Source organism: Eretmochelys imbricata, chromosome 5 (assembly GCF_965152235.1).
Source record: "Eretmochelys imbricata isolate rEreImb1 chromosome 5, rEreImb1.hap1, whole genome shotgun sequence".
Classification (NCBI taxonomy): domain Eukaryota; kingdom Metazoa; phylum Chordata; order Testudines; family Cheloniidae; genus Eretmochelys; species Eretmochelys imbricata.
In genome coordinates, this window is record NC_135576.1 from 62,061,425 (window position 1) to 62,089,321 (window position 27,897).

The 27,897-nt window shown below is 41.8% G+C and overlaps 2 protein-coding genes across 4 annotated transcripts in view; one reads left to right on the forward strand and one right to left on the reverse strand.

The window, feature by feature from the left end:
• Positions 1 to 27,602, reverse strand: ERAP1 (endoplasmic reticulum aminopeptidase 1). Of its 2 annotated transcripts, XM_077817226.1 has the most exons (19): positions 27,508 to 27,602; positions 25,592 to 26,179; positions 24,788 to 24,926; positions 23,436 to 23,570; positions 22,759 to 22,879; positions 16,980 to 17,134; positions 16,109 to 16,222; positions 14,932 to 15,063; positions 14,176 to 14,307; positions 12,782 to 12,865; positions 12,087 to 12,244; positions 10,906 to 10,985; positions 10,206 to 10,389; positions 9,348 to 9,504; positions 6,520 to 6,704; positions 5,342 to 5,503; positions 4,296 to 4,436; positions 4,089 to 4,170; positions 1 to 2,469 (listed from the first exon to the last, which is right to left on the reverse strand). In XM_077817226.1, the coding sequence occupies exons 2-19, from the start codon at positions 26,140 to 26,142 to the stop codon at positions 2,326 to 2,328; spliced, it is 2,856 nt and encodes a 951-aa protein (XP_077673352.1). In that variant the 5' UTR covers positions 26,143 to 26,179; positions 27,508 to 27,602; the 3' UTR covers positions 1 to 2,325. The 2 variants fall into 2 exon arrangements, 1 of the variants encoding a protein (XP_077673352.1); XR_013346163.1 differs by lacking the exons at positions 1 to 2,469; positions 4,089 to 4,170; positions 4,296 to 4,436 and having other exon boundaries at positions 5,367 to 5,503; positions 6,265 to 6,704.
• LOC144265060 (endoplasmic reticulum aminopeptidase 2-like) overlaps positions 27,407 to 27,897 on the forward strand; it is a 42,661-nt gene continuing 42,170 nt past the window's right edge. Inside the window, exon 1 of one of the 2 annotated variants that reach the window (XM_077817231.1) lies at positions 27,407 to 27,887. The gene's annotated coding sequence lies outside the window, so the exon portion shown is untranslated. The remainder of the gene's footprint in view (positions 27,888 to 27,897) is intronic. The other variant, XM_077817229.1, reaches the window with a different exon arrangement.

Genomic DNA, 27,897 nt, shown 5'->3' on the forward strand with positions numbered 1-27,897 from the left:
TAGTCACAAAAGCCAAATTTATTAATACTTTGAGTATTTAGTAAAATACTGTTTTGAGATGGATTTTCACAACTGCTTTTATTTATTTCCCAGAAGGTGACCAGGTGCATAGATCCTAGAGAGCTATTTAATTAACTTGTAAAGTAAAATTCAGAATCGGTTACATTGGTCATGCTAGTTCTTGGGGGAAAAATAGCACACAGTAGCTAATCTACACAGACTTTTAGCCATGTGTGTCATTTCTCATAGTGTTGGAGGATCTTGACTGCACTATACACTGTAGTGTTCAAAGATAAAATTGATTAAATTTGTGTTGGTCACATGCAACAGTCAGAACTAACACTTCTTAAGTGAGTGATGGTTAACATGCCCTAAAGTGTTAGAGTCTTTGCATCTCTGTTAATTTCCTTTTTGGGGTCAATTACTCTGAGAATAACAAAAACAAACTATCTTTTTTTATTTATTTTTAGTTCAGAATTTCAAACTACATCTCTCCATGACAGGGAGAGAGAGAGAACATCAGTTTAAAATGTTTACAAATGCAAAATTGCAAGAGATGCAAAATTCAGTTGACATATGCAGATTTGTGTTTTAAACAGCTTGTCAAACATGTTTCCTGGTATGGTTATAAAATCAATTTTATAAATATTTACTGCAATAATTCTGTGGGTGTTTGTTCTTCCCTGGTGCACATTCAGAATTCCCTTTAGTATGAATTTAGTAACAGTGACCAGTGGTGAGGGTATTTCCTAACAGTTACTGAAGGACATCATAATCAACATGAAAGCAGCCTTTCCTTCAGTGTACACTTCCATCTGAAGAGCACAAAGCCCTTTACAAACATTAATTAAACAAACATCACCACTTTAGTTAGATAGGTAAGCAGAAGTAACCCAGTTTTACAGATAGGCTACTAAAGCCCTGATGAAGGATTGCCAGCAACCTAGAAATCACACTTCTGTCTGAAGTTTTTGATATTTCCCATTCTACCTTATTACAACTGACAGATCTGAGGAAAAACCAAACTGTTTTCACTTTCAGATTATGCATTTGACAGTATTTTGTGTACAGTCAGTTTCTCCATTTCCCATTTTACTGTAAGAAAGACACACAACAGAAAAGAACTTGGTAAAGATCATACAGACCTCTGAAAAAGCCAAACATGCAACCTAGATGTCATGCATTATGCACCTGACTATCTTTCTTCTTTGTCTTAGGTTTGTAATAGGAGAACAGGCCCCATTACAATAAAAATGAGTAATATTTAGTAATCACTTTTTAAACAGGTTAATCTTCTGAAAAGGACATTTATTTTTTAAAAGTGCACTTTCATTAGTTAAAAGAGCTAATTACCAGCAAATACTGAAATCACCCTGACCCTACCAAAAAGTTACTAATTATACTGATCTAAAATATTAAATATCTCTGATCCTGTTAAACTTTCAGATTCACTCATTACTTTCAGATTCACTTTCATTATTACTCTAAAGTAATTCTATATTAAAAAGGAGTATAAGATTTAATATAAAGGTAAGCGAGCAATTCACTTTCCACAGTCAAATAAGGCATAATAAAAAAATGTTCTCATGAAGCAATAGCAATATAATTATAAAAAGAGGAGGTATGGGAAAAATAAGTTATTCAACTGCACTTCTTATCACTTCTACTTTTGAAGTGTATTAATCTTAATTATAGTTGCAATATACACTCTAATACTGTACACCTTGATATAGGAAAGGATTAAATTCCTCATGGTTTCTTACATAAATTATTTTGATGGACTGACTGCAGATTCACAAAATACAGGTAAAAAGTAGGTGCTCAGAAATCATCTCCATGTTAAACTAGCATACCTATAAATATTCCAGTGCTGGGCTACCCTGAGCAGAAATTACTAGTCATACCTAGTGTTTGGCAAGGGGATACAAACTTCTATGCCATCTCATATGTGGAGTGTTCCATTTATAGTTCAGTTGTGTACTCATCCATTTTCTGTCATTTCACAATTAGTTTTTCCTCAAAATAGAATAGTAAATCCATTTTTTAGAATTCAAAATCCCCAGTTTACACAGGCCAAAAATTGCTCAAAAATTGTGGATGATGGTTTATTATTGGATTGAAGGTGTGCATATAGAGAGCCCTATCTTGCTCCTATTGAAATCGATAGCCAATCTCATGCAAAGGAACAGAATGGGGCCCATGTCATCACCTCTAAGTAAATCTCCTCACCCAAAAACAACAAAAAAGCTTCAGATTTTTTGAAATTTTCACTATGTTTTGTAATTTACATTCAAATATTCAAACCCAGATGCAATAATAAATCCTTCACATGTTATTTTGTAACCATATTTTGATTTTTTCAAAGTTTATGTCCATCCATCGTATATTTTCTTCGATGGTTTCTATAGCTTGTTGGACACAGCGAAGCTGTGAACTTTTTTCCTCCAGAGAATTGAAGAATTCTTTTACCTATCAGAAAAAATTAGAATTAACAGTTGATGCATGATTAAGAGGCAGTGAAGTCGAGTAACTAGTGCACAGGTTTAATGGCAAAAAACTCCAGGTTTCCAGTGTGACCTAGAGTAAGTCTCTTGACTACTGTGACTGTCTACATGACAGCAGTTTTCTAAAAAACTTCACACCATTGGTAAAACCAGCACTCTGCCACACTGAGGCACCTAGTGTTGACAAGGCAGCTAAGACAACAACCACCATTTTTTTAATACCATCTCAATTAAACCAGCTGAGAGCAGTGGCAGCAGTGTAAGCAACAGTGGATCATTTTTAGAAGCTTTTTTTAACTACAATCTACAGCAAAGTCAACAGGAGGCTGGGGGCTCAGCATGGAAACCCCTGTGGTAGCTCTCAGCTCTGGTGTTCCCCACATCACACCCCCATTGCAGTGAAGGAGCCCTGTTGTCAGGCCTTCCACAGCCAACGACTACTTCCCAGCTAGTGTTTTAAGGGAGAGTCCCAACCACCGAGGGGAAAGATAGTCTACGGTACAAGCTAGTATTAATGACAGACAAACGCTACTAGAGGTCACTATAAGACTTTCCTTATTATTCTGATGTGATAAGTCATTCTTTGCAAAGTTACTGTGGGAAAACAAGTCATTTTGTCATTTATTGAATATATTCATGTTTGTTTGAAAACATGAGCTCTGCTTGATCCTACATTAAAATCATATTGAAGGCCATGTGTCGTCTGCTGCAAGCAAGACCTAAATTCTGCAGCAAGTTCTTTGGATTCTGTAGCATTGTAGTGGGGAAGCTCCATTTAGATTTAAAATGGAGGCTTTCAATGAAGGTTTTGGCAGCTGCGTACAAGGTATCTGGGGCTTTTGATATTTGTGGAGGAATGGGATGCAGTTTAAAATTATGGAATCGGCAAATAAAACTATGGCTGCATCCCACTTCCATGTACAGGAGAGCTGTCTGTGCTTGTTGTATAGGTTGCAGAGCACTTAGATTGGTTAGTGCACTGTATATCTCTTCCCCCATCTAGGAAGGCTTGTCATTTCTGTACCACTTCTATCAAGTTTAGCCTGACCAATTTTATTTATACACTCTGCCATGGTGCTCATCTTAGTATCCAGTAACTCACAAGCATTAATATGTACAGTATCTTCACAACATTCCTGTGAGGGTGGGAAGTGCTATTGCCACTTTTCAGCTGAAAACGTGAGACCCAGAGGCATTAAGTGATTTGCTTAAGGACACACAAGAACTCTGTGTCAGAGCAGGCAACAGACACCTGACCCTCACCCAGTGTTATAACTACAGGGCCATTCTTTCCCTTGCTATTGGCACATACTGCTATGCTTAGGGTCCTCAAACTCACAACTTGTTTAGCATTTGTATAGCTTCAGGGGAGCTATGTACTACTTCAATGTTTACTAACTTCCAATATTTGCACGATCCTTAGGCTTAATCACAGGTTATACCTATCATCTTCATAAAGCCACTTCTGCACATAAAACAGACTCTGGTGTTTCCAAAGGAGTCTAAGGAAGTTAGTCTCCAGTTCCCTTAGGCAGCTCTGAAAACACCAGCCAGAATGCATGATCTGAAAGTAAGACACTTCACCTCTGCAAGCTGTTCCCTTGTAGAATATTGATTTGTCACTCCGATTACCATGTGGGCTATAGAAGGTGAGCCAAGTTCAAACCTAGCAAAAAAGCCAAAAACCAATTACCAAGGATTTGTTAAATGGATGATTTAATTTAAAATGGAGAAATAGATGTCAAATATAGCTAGCATAAGGGTCTGAGTAAAACAATCTGTGCAACTTACTTTTGTACAAATTTATTCCAGTTTTCCTTCAAAAATGTCCATGCTAGATGATAGCCAGATGGGTTTTTAGCAACATACACAATAATATGTGGAAGATCCTGAGTTTTTACTACATCACCAAACAAACTTTGATCCATTATCCTAAAAAACCCAATGAGGATGGAAATGGAAAAGGTAACTAGACTGTTAGGCAGAGATGACGGATGGGTTACTTTGTTAAAACTGCACTTCTTAACACCTTGGCTAATCACTATAACTGTCCTACTTTACATTTTACTTTTTTAAGATAAAATTTGCTTTAGCAAAAGACTTCTGAGCCACTTGCATCACCCTAGTCCCATGAAGTTCATCATGAAAGTTACTAGATTATCTCCATTACATGAAATGTAGAATAAAATCAACATAATGCTTTGAACTTTAACCGCATCCTTCATCCCAGGATCTCAACATTAATGTGAACCTTAGTTGTCCTGAGAGATAGATAAGTATCATCCCCTTTTTGCAGATAGGGAAACTGAGGCCCTATTCATAAAAAAAATTGAGTGTCTCTTGGTAGCATCAACGCAGTTAAATGACTAGCTCAGTTTCACAATGCAAATCTGTGGCAGAAATGGTAGCAATAACATTTCTAAATGTTCCTTTCCTCCCATGATGCTAAAAGGAGAGAGGGCATTTATCTACTGTGTCTGGAGCTCTCTCAAAACACTGAGGGACAATGTTTTTAAGAGTCAGTCCCACCTTGCATGCATAAGAAATATATAGGCATACTGCAATTACAGTAACTTTACATGCAAAAGGTAATCAAGTGCCTAAATAGTCACTTGTTTCTGCCTTTCTCCAATTGACAGCTGAAAATGCAAACGTGCGTACACACCAGCCTCTGGTGTCAAGTTTTAAACTGCAACTTCCCCTTCTTTTATAAGGCATTTTATAATGCTGTGCATTGAAGATGCTGCAAAAGCGCTCATTGCTGTAGCTCCTAAGTTTGGTTCCTCCCTCTCCACTCCCATTCAAACACTTCCTTCATAAAACAGTATATTACTCACCACTGAAGTTTGTCCTTATTTCTGCTAATACTGAGAGCAACTTCAATCTGATTTCTCTCAGTGTTGAACCAAGGCAGCCTGTATTTACTAAAAAGGAAGTCCCAACCTTCGATTGTCTGGGCTCCAACAGCATATACTGCAGTTTTAACATCATTGGGCAAACTGCAACAAATTGGACACCAAGTTATACTCTGCTTCATATTTCCATTATGATGGATATTTCCATTCTGATTCACCATTCCATTACACCAGGGAATCATTCTGGTGTAACAAAAGGGTGAATTAGGTCTTTAATTTTTCTCCTTCTGTCCCTATTAGGGATTCTTAAGTGTTGCCAGAGGAGGAGTTTGCCTTCAGTCTAAAAGTATCCTGGTATTTACTGTTAATGATACTCAATAGGCAACACACGCTACTTTGAACCTAGAAGACCCAGGTTCAAGCCTCATTCCAGAGCAGATCCTGTTTTGCCAAGGAAGAGTTCTATTAAGAGATATTAGTCATTCAGAGATGTTTAAACAGTAGTCATGTTACCTATGTAAGAGTTACAGAACTTATGTCACTTTCTTAAAGAGGTGTCCTGGTCAACAAGCCCTCTCCCAAAGATGGCTAGCAAAAGCTTTTTTTTTTTAAATTTGGGCTTGTTTCATTATTTGGGTGTTTTTCACAATGGAAAGATCAGGAATGCTGGTTTTGCTAGATGACCTGCTGGTGGTATCTCAGCATGTTTACTGTGAACTCTGACTCGTTAAATTAAGGGGTGGAGAAACTGAATCTTTAACAAAGATGGCCTGTATCCAAAATGTTAGTGAGTAGCAGGTGACCTGAAAGTATATAGTGTAAAATAAAACCCTTCAGACCTTCTTTCTCCATCATAAAAAAGCAAAACAAAGGGGCACAACTCTAATTTCCATTTTCCCTTTCACCTTTAGTAAATCAAGTTCCAAAGTACAAGGTGATATATAAGCCATCAATGAATACACAATAGCTGTCAAGTCCAGAGGGAATTGGGAGTCTGGAGTCTGAAATGAGAAAGTACTAAAAAAGGTTAATATTTGGGTCCCTGAAAGGACTGAAATATGAGCAGCTGCTTTATTAATAGATCAGTTTACCAATACTAAATCAAAAGGGAAAACGTTAATTCATCCTTCACCTCTACTGAATTTACTATGAAAACAGACCGTAAAGTTCCATTGGATTCCTTCCATTTCCTAAAATATTCTTCTGCTTTGTCCACACACGGTTGGTACTTGCGCGCACACGCAAACAGAAGTAGGGAACTGCGAAGCATTCTTTCAGACACTGAGCCCTCATCATTCCAGGACTGTTTGTCAATTAGGTCTTTAAACAGATTTACTATGTACCCCTAAAACAATTTAATAATAAAAAGATTCTATTTAACACACTTAAGTATAAATACTGCCTCTTCAAATGCATTACTTCTGCTATTGTTGGCACTGGTAATTTAAATCAACATCTAATCCACTTACCTTTGGTTAAATCCTCCAATAAATCTTCAAACCCATGTCACTTTTAAAATATTTTCATTTTACAAATTTTACCAACATTTAGCAAAAATTAAACTTATTAGCTGTTCACGTCTGTCTCTCTGAAAATCAGGTTTTTGTGCCATACCAACAATCAGTTATTTTAATGCATCAGTTTTAAATATAATGGGATGACAAGTAATTTCAGTGTTCAACTACTCTACCAACTATGACCTTGATCCTACACCGATGTGGACGGATCCCCTGGGCAGCCACCATTCAATTGTCCCCTCTCTGTACATGCAGGCAGGTGGCTGGCATCCCCCATACAAAAGCAGCCCAAATATAGTGGGGATCTCCATGGATGTAAAGGTTCACCCATGTGAATCTGATTACAGGATTGGGGCCTACACTCCATAGGACCTAGTGCATTCAACTCAGTGCTTTGTGTAAAATTAATGGGCCAAATCCATCCCTGGTGTAACTCCAGTGCAGACAGTGCTATCCCGGGGTGAATTTGGTTTAGTAAAGTTAACTTAGCAAATTCTGGAACAAGCAAATTAGAAAGAAATTACATCCTTCCTAAATAATATAAATCATAATTGCTACAGCATCGCCTTTTAATGTATAATTATAATACCAAACAATAGTTCAAGCTATTGCATCTCAACATTCTGCAAGGACTGGCTCTGAACGCTCTACCTATCTCATTTTCTCTAGAACTATACTTAGAGGAAAGAATAAGATTTTTAAACACCCCAATTTTTTGTAAACACACATTTCTTGCTTATTTTACAATCTTACTTCTAATTTCACAGCCCTTGCCTTCCTGGCTGAGTTGAAAGCAGGGTCTGGAAGTACTAATCTGACAAACAGAGCAGGGTAGCAGGACAGACAGGATACTGGGACAGTAGAAAAACATGCAGCCACCAGGGAAAGGAACTCACTCCTGGCAGCAGTCCTACTCCAGGGATTCTCAGGCTGGCAAAGGCTCATCTTCTCTTTCCCAGCTTTTTGTCTATCTGCAGTTGACATTTCATCTTGTCAAGTGCCTTCCCCCCCGGTACCTCCTTTCTCTCTTATTGCCGCTGCAAAAATAAGCCCTTTCTCCTCTGGTGAGAGGGAGAAAGCAATAAGGACCGATGCAGTGGTGAGGTGGAGCCGATTCGCACCAGTTCGCTAGAATCGATTGTTAAATTTAGAAGCCCTTTTAGAACCGGTTGTTCCGCGAGGGACAACCGGTTCTAAAAGGGCTTCTAAATTTAACCGGCCAAGAGTGGCGCCTTAGGCGCCGACTCCATGGGTACTTCAGCCCTGGAGCACCTAAGGGGAAAATTTGGTGGGTGCAGAGCACCCACTGGCAGCTCCCCACCCCCCCCCGGTCCAGCTCACCTCCGCTCCACCTCCTCCCCTGAACGCATCTCCCGCTCTGCTTCTCCGCCCCCCCAGGCTTCCAGCTAATCAGCTTTTTGCACAGGAAGCCCGGGCGGGCTGAGATGCAGGCCGCGGCTTCCCGCTCAGGCCTAGGGAGGCGGAGGTGAGCTGGAGGGGGGGGCGAGGAGGGCTGCCCACGCCGCAGCAGGTAACCCGGGGGGTGCGCAGGGGAACCGCTCCCCACCCCAGCTCACCTCAGCCACCCTCGGCCTGAGCGGGAAGCTGCCGCCTGCTTCTCTGCCCTCCCCGGCTTCCCACCAAACAGCTGATTCGCGGGAAGCCGGGGGAGGGGGCAGAGAAGCAGAGCGGGGCGGTGTGTTCAGGGGAGGAGGAGGAGTGGAGGTGAGCTGGGGCCGGGGAGCTGCTAGTGGTGCTCTGCACCCACCATATTTTCCCCGTGGGTTCTCCAGCCCCAGAGCACCCAGGGAGTCGGTGCCTAAGGCGCCACTTTTGATGTGATCAGTGGGGGAGCAGCCGCTCCCCCTGCTCCCCCCAGCTATACTCCCGCGCCCCTAGGAGTCAGAGGGACCTACCGGATGCTTCCTGGGAGCTGCGCCAGGTAAGCACCTCCGGGACTCCCCACCTCATCCCCCTGGCAGGTGCCTCTGGCTCTTAGTGGGTACCCACCCCACCTCTACGGTGGCCCACGAGACCCTCCTGCCCGGTTCTGGGGCAGTCAGGGGACAGGGCAGGGGTCCTGGGGGTGGGGGTTGGCAATAATCCCCTCGTGGGGTGAGGAGGGAACCCGTTGTTAAGATTTTGGCAGCTCATCACTGGACTGATGGGGCTCCCAGGATAACCTCTGGTAGAACACCGCTTCCAGGTCACAGCTCTACAGATCACCATGGTGGCAACTTTACCTACTCCCTGCCTTCCGCCAAGAAATGAATACAGAACCAGAGGCCATAAAGAAAAAACTATGACTGAAAAATAAATAGTTTAAATTTGGGTTTTAAATAAAATAAAATAAAAAAACCCCACTCCACTCTACTGGCTTGCTACCAATACCTGTATTTTTTAAAGGTGTGCATACACAGGGTATAACCGCTATTTTAGTGTTAGCCAGTTTTAGGTGCTTTCCGTCTTACCTTTAACTGATTTTCTACATCATCCATGTCCCTTTTCTCCATGAGCTTGTACATAGGAATCAGCTCATTCATACCTTGGAATACAGGCATAATTTGGGATTCAAGTTTCAAATACAAAGATAAATCAAGAGCTTTAGAAATTGATAGTTTTCCAATACTGAGAGAGAAAAAGAGAGAGAACATTATAAATAATATTAAATGAGCTAATTTCTACTTAATTCTTTTAGAATCCTGAAATTATCATCACACAAATGGAAAAGCCTAGAAACAAACTCCTGAAAGACAAATGTGGCCGACAAACCACATAAGACATGAAACCTTCTGGTATCTGATACTCAGCCTACAAAAGCTCTTGAAATCCTTGCACAGCCATGCCAAACACTTGACCTGCGACAGGAAATGGTTCCATATCTAAGGTAGTGGTCACACACAAGCACCTCCAGAGTGCAAATTAAGTTGAAGTGATGGGGTTGTGAAAAGTGAACCACTGCCCATAAGAGACTGACTTAAGCCACCAAATTTTAGGTTTAATTGAAAATCTTGTTCTAATCCTAATTTTCAAAAGGGAGCAGATCAGTGCTGCTGGAATCCACTGATTTACACAGTATCAGAGACAGTGTTTTGATCATAATGGTTATGTTCTCAGGGCCAGTGTATGTCCTCAGTTACATGACTCCCCTGAAGTCAATGGAGACATTCCAGATTTGCATTGCTGTAAACAAGATCAGAATCTGATCCCCTCTCCGTTAAAAGGATTTAATAACAACAAATTATACAAGAGTAAATGTTTTCTGCATTAGTGGCACACAATCTGAATTGTATCATTTGTCTTTTTAAGACTCATACAGTGTGCCTTACCTCACAAGCTGGAATACATTGTTAATGAGACTTGCTCTATCATTGCTGCTAATTGCTGTATGGTTTTCTTTTAAAAGGCTAATCAGAGCATCCCATCCATCATCTTCATAGTGCACAATGTAATAACCATTCATTCCCACATTGAATTTTATCCATTCAACCTCTTCTGGGAGGATGAGGACATCTGCAAACAAAATAAAATTATAACTCCATTCTCTCTTATTGATTAAAACATTATCTGATAAGACGACCACATAATGGATGAAGAGCCCAGCACTTGCACAGTCCATTTCATACATTAAATTTGGACAAAAAATAATCCTGGTACAATAGCTAATGCTGGTCTTGGTCTCTTTTTCAGCGATTAAAGGAAGAGATGCTATAGTTTCTGAATACGTTAAGAGAGATAGCTCAGTAATGTTGTTATAGGAGTCTGTCAACATTTTCACTACAAAATCCAATTTTTCCAGCAGGTTATATATAATTCAGCTGTTTTATATCTCATCTGCCAAAACCTGGCATTCTCTTTTTTAAAAGCATTATTGAAATTAGATCTGTGATAACAAAAATAAAAGGTAGAACTACCAGTTTCATCCACCCCCCACCCCCCCCACAAAATAGCTGTAGAGCTAAAATGGCTAAACTTTGCAAGCACTGTAGCTAATCCTTCAAATGGACTAATCACTTTAAAGGATGTTACCTGTTTTAGTTGTCAGCAAAAATCTTTGCACGGTGTCAGATTTACTAGTAATGTACGTTAATGGAACATGCCACAAGTACCTATTGCAACGTAAAAATGGTTATTTTAGTGACAGAATATTTAATTGCAATAGCTACTCTAGAGAAGGTTGGACCTATATTTGAGTAGTGAGCTACGCTGCTATGTTGGGGACAAAGAGTCGGAAGTGACTGACTCTGAAACTCTTCTTGGGAGTATGTGGAGGTAAGATTCATGGTGTAGGGCAGAGGTGGGCAAACTACGGCCCGCGGACCCTCCTGCCCAGCCCCTGAGCTCCTGGCCTGGGAGGCTAGTCCCCAGCCCCTCCCCTGCTGTTGCCCCTCCCCCGCAGCCTCAGCGCCCTGTGTCGCTGGGGCAACGCTCTGGGCGGCCGGGCAGCGCCGTTGCAGAGCCATGGCCTGAGCCGGTGCTCTGGGCGGTGCGGCTGTAGCGCCACCAGCCACCCGTGCTCCAGGCAGCGCGGTGAGGGGGCAGGGGCAGTTGGATAGAGGGCAGGGGAGTTTGGGGGTGGAGGTCAGAGGGCGGGGAACAGGGGGGTTGGATGGGGCAGGGGTTCCAGGGGGGGCAGTCAGGGGTGGGGAATCCGGGGGTGGTCAGGGGACTGGGGATGGTGGATGGGGCAAGAGTGGAGGGCCGTCAGGGGACAGGCGGGTTGGATGGGGCAGGAGTCCCAGGGGAGCCGTCAGGGGGCGAGAAGCGGGGGGGATCAGATAGGAGGTGGGGGCTGGGCCTCCCCTAACTGGCCCTCCATACAATTTTGGAAACCCGATATGGCCCTCAGGACAAAAAGTTTGCCCACCCCTGCTGTAGGGAGACTTACGCAGGCTTCATTACTCTCATGGCTGAGACAAAACATGGCCATCCTCTTGCGACAGTATTCTACCCCAATCTTAACTTAGCAGAAGAATACCCCAGAAAGCTCCGATAAAAGACACTTTTATTTCTGTGGACTAATTATTATGGACCTCAGTTATAGCTTCTTAACACTATACCGATTTTCAAATAAGCAATGCCAAAATGTAATTTTTGTTCCTTTAAGAACAGCAATAACAGTTACTACTATGCAGAATAGACTGTCACTAGTGGATTTTCCAGTTTGCCTAAACTATGATGGAGAGCATCACGTGCTCATTTTCTATTACCCTGTCGATGGAGAAGAATCTGATCCCTTCATATAGTGCTCTTGCTGCAGATGGACATTCTTTCCTTTTACTGTGGCAGTTACTAGTGGAAAACCCTTTTGTAATGTCCAAGTGTTCATCATTGTTGTCACATCAAGAATCTCCCTCCTGGTCCAGTGCTGATTTATATGAGGCAAAAACAAAATACATAAGAACAGAGTGAGGATGAAATATACTGGCAAGGAAGCAAAGATGAGTGAGTGGCAACTTCACAAGAGCTACCAACCGTTGATCGAAAAAACAAGTTTACAGGACTTACATAGTGAAGTTTGGATTAGGGCCTGGGATATCATTGTGACTCCTTCACCTTATGGTGGACAGAATAACCTTTTGATGCTTATGATTAATACCAGTAACAGCCATATAAATGCACCAATCAGTACTGGGCTCTTTAGGGGATAGATTTTTGTTCAAGCAAGCACATATTCAACAGGTAAAACCCAAGGAAAATTTTCAACAGTAATATAAAGTCCAGGCTTCCAGCAGTATCCAATAAACTTATATTCTCACAAGTAGGGTTCTGAGCACAATAGTTTCACACTCTCAGGCAGGGAGTATACTAATTTTAAACATGATGAAAACTGAAGAATTAAATGTTAGTGTACAGTAACACAGAAGACTTATAACTATCAATGAGTAGGAAAATAGAAGCTTACTGCACTTGAAGATGTTTGCTGGTTTCTGGTGCAAAAGCCATCACCTTGCAGTTGGCTTTCCTGGGTATCACCCAGAGGACAAGTCTGAAAAAATTAAATATTTCCCTTTAATTTTACAATTCTGAATAATTAATGCAGCTCACAGTGATTATTCTGTTCAGTAATATATGAGGCTGGATGGTGGTTATTCACAGGGAAATACTTGGGTACAACCCCCTGTGACGTTGCACTCCATATGTTTTATGGAAATATGCTTATGAGTGTAAACGTAATGTAAATGGAATACGCTCTATGCAAAAGGTCTCTTGTAAGGTATCATTACAAAGCTTATAATCTACTGAGTGTGTTCATCCTATTTGTACGGATGTATCATTCTTGTATCTGAGGCTAGAAATATGATGTATTACTCTGAAGTCCTCTTGTAACTATGCAAAGTGTGGACCATTAATGGTGGCTTGGAATCATGATGGCTTCCATTAACTAGGACAACTGGTTGTAAATGGCTCTGTTTACTGGTAAGCCTTCCTGTATAGGTGGGTGCCAGCCAGTGGGTAATGAAGTCTCACAGGACAAGTGATCATGTCATCTGGCACTGGAATCCATCTTAAACCTGGTGCTTTGCCATTTAGAAGGAGGGGTGGGGACCGAGAGAGACAAAAGATTCCCGCCTTGTGCCAGAGCTATAAAAGGGGCTGAACAGAACAAATGGGGCTGCCAGTCATGAGAAATCCCAGAGTTACCACCTGAGCTGGAACTAACAAGGTCTGTATCAGGAGAAAGGATTGGGCCCAGCCTAAAGAGGAGTCTAGTCTGTGAAAGAAGCTTATTGGAACATCTCTGAGGGGGAGATTTACCTGTATTCAGTTTCTTAAATGTGTTAGGCTTGGGTGTTTTGTTTTATTTTGCTTGGTAACTTACTTTGTTCTGTCTGTTATTATTTGAAACCACTTAAATCCTACTTTTTATACTTAATAAAAATCACTTTTGTTTATTATTAAACCCAGAGTAAGTGATTAATACCTGGGGGAGCAAACAGCTGTGCATATCAGTGTTATAGAGGGAGGACAATTTATGAGTTTACACTGTATACGCTTTATACAAAGTGAAACGGATTTATTTGGGGTTTGGATCCCACTGGGAGCTGGATGTCTAGGTGCTGGAGATAGGAAACCTGCTGAGCAGTTTTGATTAAAGTCTGCAGCTTTGGGGGTGTGGTTCAGACCCTGGGTCTGTGTTGCAGCAAAGTAGCGTGTCTGGCTTAACAAGACAGGGTTCTGGAGTCCCAAGCTGGCAGGGAAAACAGGCTCAGAGGTAGTTTCAGCAGGTCAGGTGACAGTCCCAAGGGGGTCTCTGTGACCAAACCTGTCACTCCCCACCTCCCAAGAAATACTTACATGTGCCAGACTGTTCCACAGATCTTCATTTTTTGTATTCTGATAGCTGTACTTCCGCAGATATTGTACAAGACCAGCTTTAAACACATCTGCATTCAAGTAATCCCTTAACATATTTAGAATACAAGCTCCCTGCAAAGGAAATGATAAAAAATTTACAAAACTAATCTTTAGATCATAAAATATAAAGTCTGATATATTTTAATTTTTTTAAAATCAATATTATTGTTAATAGCATTAGCAGTTAACTCTAAATTCATAGTGCTCTTGGATTAAAGCATCACCTGACATAACCTTATGTACTAATATAGTACTTTGGCTTTCACTACCACTGCTTTCAAAGGTAGCTTTGGCTAAGCAAGTTAAGTCTATTATTAGAATTATGATAATGCCTAGAAACCTCAGCTGAGGTTCGAGCCCCACTGTGCTACACATTGTACAATCACACAGCAAGAGACAATATTTACCCTGCAGAGCTTAAAATCTAAACAAGACAGATAAAGGGAATATTATGATGTTCATTTTATAGGTGGGGAACTTAGCCCACAATTCAGTGTCTGCCTAAGAGAGTTTCATAAGTGAAACAGCAGAAATCATACAAGTCATGAATGAGGTATGTTTACAGTAATGGCAGAGATGCCATCTATCTTCATTAGAGTAAAATCCAGTGTCACCCCCAATGTCTAGTTCGAAGCAAGCTTCATGAACAATATTCACTGAAACAAAAGTGTAAGGAAAAATAGTTACACAATTTACCTTTTCATAGGAAACATCATCGAACATTTCTCGAATTTGAGCTGGATCTTCCACAGGAGTAGACACAGGATGTGAGGAATTTAATGCATCCACCTCCATGGCATCAAAACACTTGCCTAAAAAATAATCTTCCTAATAGGAGAAAAAAATGTTTTTTTTATTCAAGGACTATTAAATACAGATGTAACAGCAAACCAAACTGAAGATGAAAATATTTACACTTGTTTTAGAATTCTTCCATGTGACTTTCAGACAGTACAAAGAAAACAAAAGCATCTTCTTTTTATTCCAGCACTTGTAGTAAATGCATTATTTTAAAACAAAATACATCTCATTTAGAGATTGCAATCGCCCATTATAAAGCTATTGCAATGTGCAAAATGCTGCACAGACTTATTAACATAAATTGATGTCAGTGAAACTACTTATATGAATAAAATTGCACAGATGGGGCTTATCCTAAAGCCCAGGAAAGTCAATGGAAAGACTCACACTGATTTTACTGGGTTTTGGATCAGGCCCATATGTCTTTGTAGGAACGCGCCCAAAGTAGCAATCTCTGGTGAAATGAGAATGTGAAATCATCTACATTCAGACATTCCAAAAGGGGGATGAGTCTTTCTAAGATACAACACACCGGCTTGGTCGTCACTACAGACTTATGTCGATGTAACTACGTCGCTCAAGGGTGTGGAAAAGCCACACCCCTGAGCAACGCAGTTATACCAACCTAAACCCCAGGGTAGACAGTATTATGTCGACGAGAAGGCTTCTTCCATTGACACAGCTAACTCCTCTCTGGGAGGTGGATTAACTACGCCAACAGGAGAAGCTCTCCCGACAGCATAGGTAGTGTCTTCACGAAGAGCTACAGCGGTGCAGCTGTGCTGCTGCAGTGCTGTATGTGTAGCCCACCTTCACTGCAATCAGAATACTCTGTAATCAGCTTTGATCATCTGTATTTACACAATGTTATAATTACTTTGTAATCCTTAAAAGATGATTAACCTAATTACATTAATTTTTAAAAATTACATATAAAAACAACAAAATTAGCTCAGGGCAAATCTGTGTGCTGCCCAATAAGCTTACCATTGCAAATCATCAATAAATTACCCTCAGCCATTTTAAAATATGGTTTAAAATAAATAAAAAAGGGAAAGTAATTAACACTTACAACTTTCAGATCTGGATGAGTAATACTGACTGACACATACTCCATAAACTTTGCAAATCCTTCATTTAGCCAAAGATCATTCCACCATTCCATGGTAACTAGGTTTCCGAACCACTGAAAGAAAAAATATTGCTCATAATAAAAGGTGCTTATCAGCCTTGTCTTAAGTTGACTAGTTAATTCACTCACTAATTTATGTAGACCCAGGAGAGAGAAGTTTGGGGGTTTATGGGGCAGTGTGAAAGATGCCTAGCATGAGTTTACCACCCACCAACTCTATAATGCGTTCCTGTGGCATGGGTCCTCATGCCCATCTATAGGCTCAAGAAGCATTCAAATCAGTCGTCTCAGCAGGCATTTTTTTTTCACTCCTCGTATTGCTGTGTAAATGGGTCATAGTTTTCTTATTCTTTGTTCATTTTGTCATTGTCTAACAGAGGACAAAGACGAGTTAAACACTGTATAATGGTCTATGATAAATGGACTTTAATCTCACTTAGGGCTCCCTTATCAAACGTGACTAATATAAAACAGTATTAAAATGTATCCAAGAAATTACACTTTTACACCCACAAGTTTCTTATGAGTAATACAGTTAAAATACTCTGGAGAAAATAAAAAAGAAGCAATCATGTTAGCCCAGTAAATAATATAAAATCAAGTTATAGATGATTCAGAACCTTTTAGTCTCAAAAGCCAATCTATTTCAAAAGTTTCTAATAAGTCTAATAACTTGTTTTCAATGTATAAACTTCAATGTATAACTTGTTTTCAATGTATAAATATCTAGGATGACTTGGTATTGTACCACATTGCCAATAAAACCAAACTAACAAACTTTTAGATCCCATGGTATTCCCCTAACCTTTACCTGATGAGCCAGCTCATGGGCTATTATCATAGTAATCCAAAGTTTAGCCGATGCAGAGGACTTTTCAGGGTCATATAGCAAAGAAGATTCCCTGTATGTGGTCAGTCCCCAGTTTTCCATAGCTCCAGACTGAAAATCAGGAATAGCAGCTAGATCTAAAAATAAATAATAATAACTCACTTATCTGTGTGCTCTCTCTCTCACCCATTTAACACAGTATCAAACACATTTTTATTAAAATAAAAAGAAATAGTTTTCATTAGTTTCAGTAGTTCAAGTGCAGATTTTATATATTTTGAAGCTATATGAAGTATCAGGCAAAAGTTAAACTATTAACATGAAAGACTATTCTGGGTAGCTCAACACAAGATGCATGTCACAAAATCTGTGGCAAGCAATGACAGCACAGGACAGAAAGTGGTTAACTTTATTCTGGACCTTCTATTGTGCAAGACAGAGAAGGAGCTATCCTAAGTAGGAAACTAGGTATTTTTCAACAGTTTTTTGTTAATAGTTTCCTTTACCTGATACTGGGTGGGAAAAACTCCCATCAACTTAAATGAAAAAGATAGGCCAATGCTGAGCTTGTTTTGAACATCTTACTGAGTGTATGGAATCATTACTGCTTACATTTTAAGGAATAAATACTTCATCCACTTTTCTACAATTTTTATTTCTTTTTTAAACATAAGATCCTTTTTTCAACAAAGCAAGGCACTCCAGGATGTGTGTTGTGTGGCCATGTAGATATTTCAGAGGTGGTTGGAGTGCTTGACCTTGGATCTCAAATCTAATGATGAACCTGAAGTGTGACACTATGAGAACATGGCTGTCACCCACTCATGTTTCACTGGTTAGTCGAAATTCAGCCAGGTGTGAAGACACTATGCCAGGTCCCCCATAAAACATTAGCTCCATTGGAAAGATGTGTAGAGGTACCTTAAGCAAAGCAGTGGCAAAGTCAAGGAATTATGCTGTGACTGGAATAACAGAGACTTGGTGGGATAACTCACATGAGTGGAGTACTGTCATGGATGGACAGACAGGGCAGAAAAGGTGGGGAGTTGCATTGTATGTAAGAGAGCAGTATGACTGCTCAGAGCTCCGGTATGAAATTGCAGAAAAACCTGAGAATCTCTGGATTAAGTTTAGAAGTGTGAGCAACAAGGGTGATGTCGTGATGGGAGTCTGCTATAGACCACCAGACCAGGGGGGATGAGGTGGATGAGGCTTTCTTCCGGCAACTAACGGAAGTTACTAGATCGCAGGCCCTGGTTCTCATGGGGGACTTCCATCACCCTAATATCTGCTGGGAGAGCAATACAGTGGTGCACAGACAGACAATCCAGAAAGTTTTTGGAAAGTGTAGGGGACGATTTCCTGGTGCAAGTGTTCAAGGAACCAACTAGGGGCAGAGCTCTTCTTGACCTGCTGCTCACAAACTGGGAAGAATTAGTAGGGGAAGCAAAAGTGAATGGGAACCTGGGAGGCAGTGACCATGAGATGGTCGAGTTCAGGATCTTGACACAAGGAAGAAAGGAGAGCAGCAGAATATGGACCCTGGACTTCAGAAAAGCAGACTTTGACTCCCTCAGGGAACTGATGGGCAGGATCCCTTGGGAGAATAACATGAGCGGGAAAGGAGTCCAGGAGAGCTGACTGTATTTTAAAGAATCCTTATTGAGGTTACAGGGACAAACTATCCCGATGTGTAGAAAGAATAGTAAATATGGCAGGTGACCAGCTTGGCTTAACAGTGAAATCCTTACTGATCTTAAACACAAAAAAGGAGCTTACAAGAAGTGGAAGATTGGACAAATGACCAGGGAAGAGTATAAAAATATTGCTCGGGCATGCAGGAGTGAAATCAGGAAGGCCAAATCACAATTGGAGTTGCAGCTAGCAAGAAATGTTAAGACTAACAAGAAGGGTTTCTTCAGGTATGTTAGCAACAAGAAGAAAGTCAAGGAAAGTATAGGCCCCTTACTGAATGAGGGAGGCAACCTAGTGACAAAGGATGTGGAAAAAGCTAATATACTCAATGCTTTTTTTGCCTCTGTCTTCACGAACAAGGTCAGCTCCCAGACTACTGCACTGGGCAGCACAGCATGGGGAAGGTAACCAGCCCTCTGTGGAGAAAGAAGTGGTTCGGGACTATTTAGAAAAGCTGGACGAGCACAAGCCCATGGGGCCAGATACACTGCATCCGAGAGTGCTAAAGGAGTGGGCAGATGTGATTGCAGAGCCATTGGCCATTATCTTTGAAAACTCATGGCGATCGGGGGAGGTCCCGGACGACTGGAAAAAGGCTAATATGGTGCCAATCTTTAAAAAAGGGAAGGAGGAGGATTCAGGGAACTACAGGCCAGTCAGCCTCACCTCAGTCCCTGGAAAAATCATGGAGCAGGTCCTCAAGGAATCAATTCTGAAGCACTTAGAGGAGAGGAAAGTGATCAGGAACCATCAGCATGGATTCACCAAGGGCAAGTCATGCCTGACTAATCTAATTGCCTTCTATGATGAGATAACTGGCTCTGAGGATGAGGGGAAAGCAGTGGACGTGTTATTCCTTGACTTTAGCAAAGCTTTTGACACGGTCTCCCACAGTATTCCTGCCAGCAAGTTGAAGAAGTATGGGCTGGATGAATGGACGATAAGGTGGATAGAAAGCCGGCTAGATTGTCGGGCTCAACAGGTAGTGATCAATGGCTCCATGTCTAGTTGGCAGCCGGTATCAAGTGGAGTGCCCCAAGGGTCGGTCCTGAGGCCGGTTTTGTCCAATATCCTCAAACCCTCAGCAAGTTTGCAGATGACACTAAACTGGGAGGAGAGGTAGATATGCTGGAGGGTAGGGATAAGATACAGAGGGCCCTAGACAAATTAGAGGATTGGGCCAAAAGAAATCGGATGAGGTTCAACAAGGACAAGTGCAGAGAAGAATCCCATACACCGCTACAGACTAGGGACTGAATGGTTAGGCAGCAGTTCTGCAGAAAAGGACCTAGGGGTTACAGTGGATGATAAGCTGGATATGAGTCAATAATGTGCCCTTGTTGCCAAGAAGGCCAATGGCATTTTGGTATATATAAGTAGGGGCATTGCCAGCAGATCGAGGGATGTGGTCGTTCCCCTCTATTCAACATTGGTAAGGCCTCATCTGGAGTACTGTGTCCAGTTTTGGGCCCCACACTACAAGAAGGATGTGAAAAAATTGGAAAAGGTCCAGCGGAGGGCAACAAAAATGATTAGGGGACTGGAACACATGACTTATGAGGAGAGGCTGAGGGAACTGGGATTGTTTAGTCTGCAGAAGAGAAGAATGAGGGGGGATTTGATAGCTGCTTTCAACTACGTGAAAGGGGGTTCCAAAGACGATGGATCTAGACTGTTCTCAGTGGTAGCAGATGACAGAACGAGGAGTAATGGTCTCAAGTTGCAGTGGGGGAGGTTTAGGCTGGATATTAGGAAAAACTTTTTCACTAGGAGGGTGGTGAAGCACTGGAATGCGTTACCTAGGGAGGTGGTGGAATCTCCTTCCTTTGAACTTTTTAAGGTCAGGCTTGACAAAGCCCTGGCTGGGATGATTTAGTTGGGGATTGGTCCTGCTTTGAGCAAGGATTGGGACTAGATGACCTCCTGAGGTCTCTTCCAACCCTGATATTCTATGAAAGTGGGAAAAGGACTCTGCAATCCTTACTTGCCACAGAGGGGAATCTCAGCAGCCACATCCATATAGGTCAGTTTGGAGAGTGATAGTAGGGACAAGTCTGGAGGAGGGCCATAGGATCTAAGGTCACATGGATCCAGTGGCTCTATTCCTCGAGCAGGTGCCACAAACAAGGCAGTGGTATCTCAGTGGCTGGAGTAACGGTTGCAGGGACAGGCTCTGTGTTCTCGGGGAACCAGGGCACAGTATTCAGCCTGTCTGACTCATGAAGGACCCCCCCACCCAGCTTCTGCTTGAACCAAAACCGATCAGAAGAAAGACTTACAAAAAGCACTGAAAAGGCAGTGGGAGACACACCTAAACCCCTGCGGACAAGAGTAACAGGATTAAGGCAACTCCCCTAGCCTCATTTGCATAGAAGATGGGACAGGGAGGCATTTCCATTAGCATACAGAATGGAGAACGGAGATTCCAAGGCAAGAACCGCACTGAACTCTGGGACCAGAAAATCAGGGAAGCATTGCATGATGGGGGATCTCTGCTCCATGACATTAATGAATCCACCCCTACACACCCAGCTCAGTAGTAATCAGACCAATTCTAGTAATAAATCCTTTACTGATATCCAAAATACTGGCCTAATTGCATTGTGAGCTCCCTTGAAGGAACATCCCTCGAAGGAACATCCCTCATCGCCAGGAATGATCCATTCCTATTGTCTAGCCTGAACAAAACAACTTTGGTATACTCCCTTGAACCATCAGTTTACTCATAAATAAATCTAGTGTTCTCCTTTGAACCATTGTTTTTTTCCTACAAAAAACGCCTACCCACGCTCAAGTAAGTGTTCTGATGTCTGGATCAAAATCTGCATCAGTTCCATTGGGGCTTCATCTTCTCCTGACTGATCGTGCTGGGGGCTCGGCCTGTCTCCAGCACTCTGGACTCTCAGCTACCACCACCACTTGGGAACCCCAACCGGTTCAAGCTTCATGGAGTGGTGAGAACCCAACTCTCTCACTCTGGTTTTTTTTGTACTCTAGGTATAGTTTCTAACCCTGACTTGTGTGATCAGGTAAAGTTTTCTAAACCTGACTTTTGTAATCAAATTTAAGCTAGATTTAATATTGTAACTGTTTTGTTTGTTTGGCTCTCCTTGTATGGTTATTACCTGGCAATAAGTAACTTTTATGGTTAAGCTGGTTGCTTCCCTCCCTCTCTCACTTGTGTGTTTTTGGCTTCCCCATTTGCGCTGCAGCAAAGCTCCTCTTACCTAAGCTAAAGATCTCTGCAGCGCCCAAAAATCCTGTGGGGTTTGCTCATCAAGTGGATTATTACCCGAATAATTGTAACCATGAAAGTGGGGATAAGGATGTGTTGAACCTGTGGCATAGGAGGGTGGCACCTTGGAAGTGCTGTTTGACCCAGCCTGCTGACTCCAGGGACATATAATGGGTCAGCCTGGGAGTGCTGATTGACCCGGTCTGCTCAGATACGCTGTGTTAATGTGTGTGTATGTGCGTGTTCATCTGATTCTGGGGCTGGAGGAACCTAGCCCTGGGGAACCTAGGTCCTGCAGGATAGCTCCATTGGGAGGAAGCTTGCAGAAGGGAGAAGTAGAGCTCCATATGAAAAGAAAAGTGACACAAGCAGTACATTGATAGAATTACAGAACCACCCGAAATCTGGTAACACTGCATTATGACCCTTCACCAGGTTACAGATTGGTTTAATCCTCGTAAAGACAGAGATTACTAAAAAACCAAAGTGGCAGAAATGTTTTCAAGTAGTATTTTTCACACATTAATTTTCTCTACCTGAAATATCAACCAACAGTGTTAACAAGGAGACAGCATACAATATGTTACATTATAAATGTGTTAATATTTTCACAGGCTATGTGATATCATGGAAACACAAAGAGCCAAGTGTTCCCTCCCCCACCCAAAATGAATGCCCAAGTCCATGCAAGATAATTCAGGAGGCACAGATGAACATGGTCTCCATGTGTTGCAAACTTGACCCTGTCTAACAAACTATATTACATGATTTGTGTTCTATTAAACTCAACTTAATAAGGTACTTAAATAAAATGAATGATAAAACACTTACCCTGTTTGGGTAAGGGATATGGAATGCTGAAGTAATTCTCATAGAAGTCTAAAAGTTTCACTGCTGCATCCAAGGCATAATCAGCTTGGTTGATCTTGTCTGGTACAGTATATACAGATATCTAAAACACACAAGCATGGAAAGTTTCTGAATACGAGTATAGGTAGTTTATAGAATAGAAACTGATTTGTTCTCTGCCTTGTTTATTTCAATTATCACCCAAAAATATGAGCGCAATTAGCTGCTTGATGTAACATTTCCTGCCTCAGAAGTATCCTAAAATATGTAAGAAAAGCATGAAAGCCAAGAATGTTAAAAGAATTTTTTAAAAGAATGTTAAAAGAATTTTTTAAACTGAATTTAGATTCAGTCCCTTTTATTTATTCACCAAACAGGTACAATTGCAGTGCAGGTTTCCCCATTTTACCCAGCCAAACTCAACCCTTTTTTGAAGTGACCAGAGATGAGAGCACACAAACAGATTCTGCAAATAAAACTACTAAAAATCATAATTCAAATAGTCCATCTAATTACAAACCCATTCCTTTCTTCTCGCTCAATCCCATAGCAGCTACAGACATGTAAATCTAGTTAACCAAGACCTTTAGAATTAAACCATTTGAAAATTTTATTGTTCCTATCACAAAGCAAGATAGTAGAAAATGAGACAAATTTACCTTAATTCCACTGGTTGTCATCTTGCTGACTGATTTAAAATCCGAAACAATAAAGGCCACTAGATAAGTGCTCATCTTTACACTAACATCAAAATGGTCTTCAACTAGCCAATTAGCAACATTCACAGATTTCACCTAAAATTAGAGCACAACTTTTGTCACACAATAATTCTGTGGACCGGAACAACATTCATAACAGAAGGTTTGTGGAGCTTTTTAAATGTCATCACTATTATTTAAAGGGTCACTGAATAAAACAAAACTAAACTAAAGGAAAACTCACCCTTCTGTATGAACTTTTCCCTACCTATGCCTGTTATACTTAAAACTGAATGAAATTAGAGAAATAATTTCTCAATTTTTTTTCAATTTGCTTTGTACATTTGATAGTACCTTGCTATCTGCTGTAAAAGTCAATTGGTTTGTCCCGTGGCTGCATAAAAGAGCCAAACAGGGAAGAGGAAAACAGTTTAAAGAGACACAGTGAACTCGAAATATTTTTAAGATGACATTCAAAATTTCAAATTTCTAATTTCTGAAAGAGAACCCTCTATATAATATGTTCTTTTAAAAAAAATGTTTCTAATTGTTTTTTTTTGTTTTTTTTTTTTTTTGCTGTTCCCCTATTTGTGTTTATAAGGGTCTCTTCAGCAAATAAGAAATTGACAATACAGAGGAAACAGTGAAACCTACTGGACACAAAGTGCTATCCAACGCACAGGCAAACAAACCAAAAATATTTTTTTCTTTCTAACAACTTTCAGTAATGTAATATTAGATGCTACTTGCAGCTATAATACAAGTAGCATTTTCAAACAAATGTGACTCTGTCCCTTTAAAAAAAAAAGTAAAAGCAACCTTTAGCAGATGCTCAGGGTACATTTCAATACAAAGATTTAGTTGCATAACTCCCTGCATAGTTAATACATGTCACACTGCATCATGCTATTTATCCCATCCTCCAAACTTCCTTGAAGGTTAATTTTTAAAGTCTAGATGGTCCCAGTTTCATGTACAAAATATGAAATTATGGACTAGATAAGGTGCTGAATGCCCTACAAGGTGCTGAATGCCCCCAACTTCCATTGCCTCCCATGGGAGCGAGGCTGCTCAGCATCTCACAGGATTATCCCCTAAATATGAACTTTAAAACAGCCACTAATGAGGAGATAATGCATTTTTCCTTTTTTAACTCGATGTTAGAACTACTAGAAACAACAAAACACATATGAGCATCAAGGTAAAACAGTTTAATATCAAAGTGAATTGCTCTTGCCTGGATATTCTGCTCTGCTTTAACTTTTTCTTAAACTAAACAATTCTAAAATGTAACATTAAAAATATCCACATACTATTGGCATATTAGATAGTGCGAGGTGCTTTGGTTCTCTCCTAATCTTAATGGAAAATCTGGCTTTGAAGGATGGTTCATCAAAACATGGGAAAGCCATGCGAGCAGCTGTTGGCTCAAACTGTGTTGATGCAAGTACCCTGTAATTAAACAAAGAGAAATAAAAAAAAATCTAAATCAGAAACACGCCCCATACATTGCAGTATCAATACAGAACATCCACCTCCCTGATGCAAGACAAAAAGGTAAACTTGATGTTCACTTTGTAAGTAGGTACTTATATGGCCCCCATTTCGGCAGTATCTGAACAACTCACAATACCCCTTTATCAGGCCAAGAAGTACTAATACCCCCATTTTATAGATGAGAAACTGAGACAGGAGACTAAGTGTCTTGCCCAAGATCACACAGGAAGTCTGTGGCAGAGCTGAGAATGGAACCTGATCTCCTGAGTCCCATAGCACCCTAACCAGCGGACCATTCTTTCTTGCATCAAAACTTCCAGGGGCATCAATAGGAGTTCTGGTGCATTAAGGACCCCTGAATTTGGTCCATAATGACAAAATTCAATTCCTTTCTGAAAGGACTGAAAGTCCCAACAAATTAAATATTGGAATGTGATTTGGTATAAATTCAATTCTCTATAACAAAGTACAAGTCTCAGTGAAGAAAGCAGAGGTTCTAAAAGAGAAATTAGAAATTAAATGAGAATAAAATCTAAAAGCAGCAATTTAGCACTGTTATACCTAAAAAGTCAAGTATAGTTCACTCTTCAGAAACAAATGTTAATTGAAAAGAGGATTACCTCACTTCTCCTTCCTGAGTTCTATAGGTGCTTTTATAAAAGCCGTGGAAACTCTCCGACAGATTTGCAGAATATTCAATGCTAACAGTGTAGTTTTGTCCAACATGCAGTGGAAAAGCTGCCAGGAGGGCAATCTGCTCAAATGGTGGGTATTCCAAAACCATCACTTCTTTTTCAGTGTGAGTATTTCTCATTCTCCTTTGGATGGTAGCCCTGGTAATTTGCAGGTGTTTGCTGTGCAGGATGACTGAACTAGTTTGTTGGTTTACTGTAATCTCTATTCTGGCAAATCCAGTAAAAGTTAGAGTGGTAAGATTAGGATGGAGGAGAAGATCATAATGCACTGGGATGACATGCTTGGGAAGCCTCATTTTATCCCAAGGAAACGGTTTGCTTCCATTGCCAGACACTACATCAGCTGTCTCCCTGTTGTTGCTACTGTGGTCATTATTCACAGAAACTGCAACATTTAAAACACCTATTGTCATCACCATCATCATGATGAGAGAGGATTTATCTGCAAATGGCAGAATAGAGAATAAGGCTGCCATTCTTGCCTTGCTTATGTTGATTTCCACATATGATAATCTAAAAAAGAAATATTTGTAAAACACAGTTAGTATTAAAGAGTTTTCTTTGCGGTAAATGTCACGGACATCACCAATGAGTACTGCCTATGATCTAAAAAAATAAGACCCTCATGCTGCAGTCAAATCCACATGGACAGACCTTTGACCTGTGTGGAGCCCAAATGACTTCTGGCATAGAATCATAGAAGATTAGGGTTGGAAGAGATGTGGCTCTAACAGCAAGATCAGGCCTAAACTACCTTCACGTTCTGTAACCACCTGTGTCTATTTCCATTAGCAAAGAGATTTATACACTTTTTCTTGCCATGGTCCTTCAATTCCTCTTAATTTAAAATGTCTCTGAAGGCAAACCTTTCAGGCTCTCAGTAACCTTTGATATTTTTAAAGCCACAGTATACTCACTGTTTATAAATAAATGAGAACAAGTTTTAATTGCAGTGGTATTTACTGGGAGAGAATATAAACACATAAACCCACAAAACTTTGTACAAAAAACAAAAGTAACAACAGAAAATGCAATTCTTATTCCTGACATACAGCCCCTGAAAGGAGCAAATAGAAGGGGATGAAGATATTTTTGAGGCTATTGATAGAAAAGAGATCAGTAGTTTCATAATTTAGCAGACTCATGCCAAGCAGTTTCTTCTGGAGTTTTTAACTGTATATGAAAAATATTAATGTCCTGCATGAATATTTGTGAGAAGGCCTTTCCTGGCATGAGTCTGACATCTGCTCAGCTTATTTTCGGGGCATGGTGCCCAAACAATGTTGTGTGGGTTTTAAGATCTGTAGCGGGTGCAGAGTTGTGAAGCAGGTGACGTTGGGAGTGCCCAGGTGAGCGTGCTGGCGGTGTAATGGTGGGGTGCCCCGGTGGCAGTGGTGGGGTGCTCGGGGGCGCTGCGGGGCTGGCAGTGCGGTGCAGCCTCGGGGTGCCGGGGGGGGGTGTCGGCGGGAGCAGCGGGGGCGCATTGCGAGGGGCGAGGGGCGCTCTCTGGGAGCGGGCGCTGCAGCGCGGCCTGGGCCGGGCCGCAGGAGAGGCGGTGTCAGGGCGGCGGGCTGCGCAGCCCCCTCAGCGACACGCTGCCCTGGCTGCTGCCCGCGTTTGGCGGTGAAATGCGGCTCAGCTCAGCCCGCTCACCCGCCCCCGCCCCGCTGCCGCCAGCGGGAGGGAACCGGGACCCCTCCCCCATCTGGGCCCGGGCCTCGTGTCCCCCCGCCCCGGGAGGCGAGGCGGCTCCGCTAGCGCCCCGCCGGAGCCCGGGCCCCGAACCACCCAGCTCGCGACCCGCTCCGCGAAGGCCGGGGCTGGGTGAGCGGCGCCGGTACCTGCTGCCGGGCCCGGCGGGATGGAGGAACCGCCGCCTGCTTTAGCCGCGCCTAGGAGAGTGAAAGTGAAAGCGGAGGTGCCTCTTGGGCCCTTCCAGCCCTCCCGCCCCCAGGCTCTGTTCTCGGCACCCCGACCCTCCGGGCCTGGCCCCAGCAGCAAGGCGGTTCGGGCGACCCTACAATAACCTAGCCCCTGCCACCGAGAGGCAGCCCCAGGGAGAAGCCCGATCCTGCGGGGTGCTGAGCCCTGAGTACCTGTAGCACCCACAGGAGCCCCTGTGGATCGGGGATGCCCAGGGCAGCGCAGGGTCAGGCCCCCCCGAACAAAGGAGCCAGTCCGATGTTGGCTCCCACCGCCTGTGAACGTGTGACACTTACAGGTATAGTGTA

Bases quoted from the DNA above. Each gene is read 5' to 3' on its own strand.
- ERAP1 (XM_077817226.1), bottom strand. From the start codon at position 26,142: ATGGCAGCCTTATTCTCTATTCTGCCATTTGCAGATAAATCCTCTCTC. The intron at 12,245-12,781 runs GTAAGCTTCTAT...CATATAAATCAG, and splicing joins AGCAAACATCTTCAAGTGCA to CACTGGACCAGGAGGGAGAT. The intron at 10,390-10,905 runs GTAACATCCTTT...TTTTGTTTGCAG, and splicing joins TTTGCTGACAACTAAAACAG to ATGTCCTCATCCTCCCAGAA.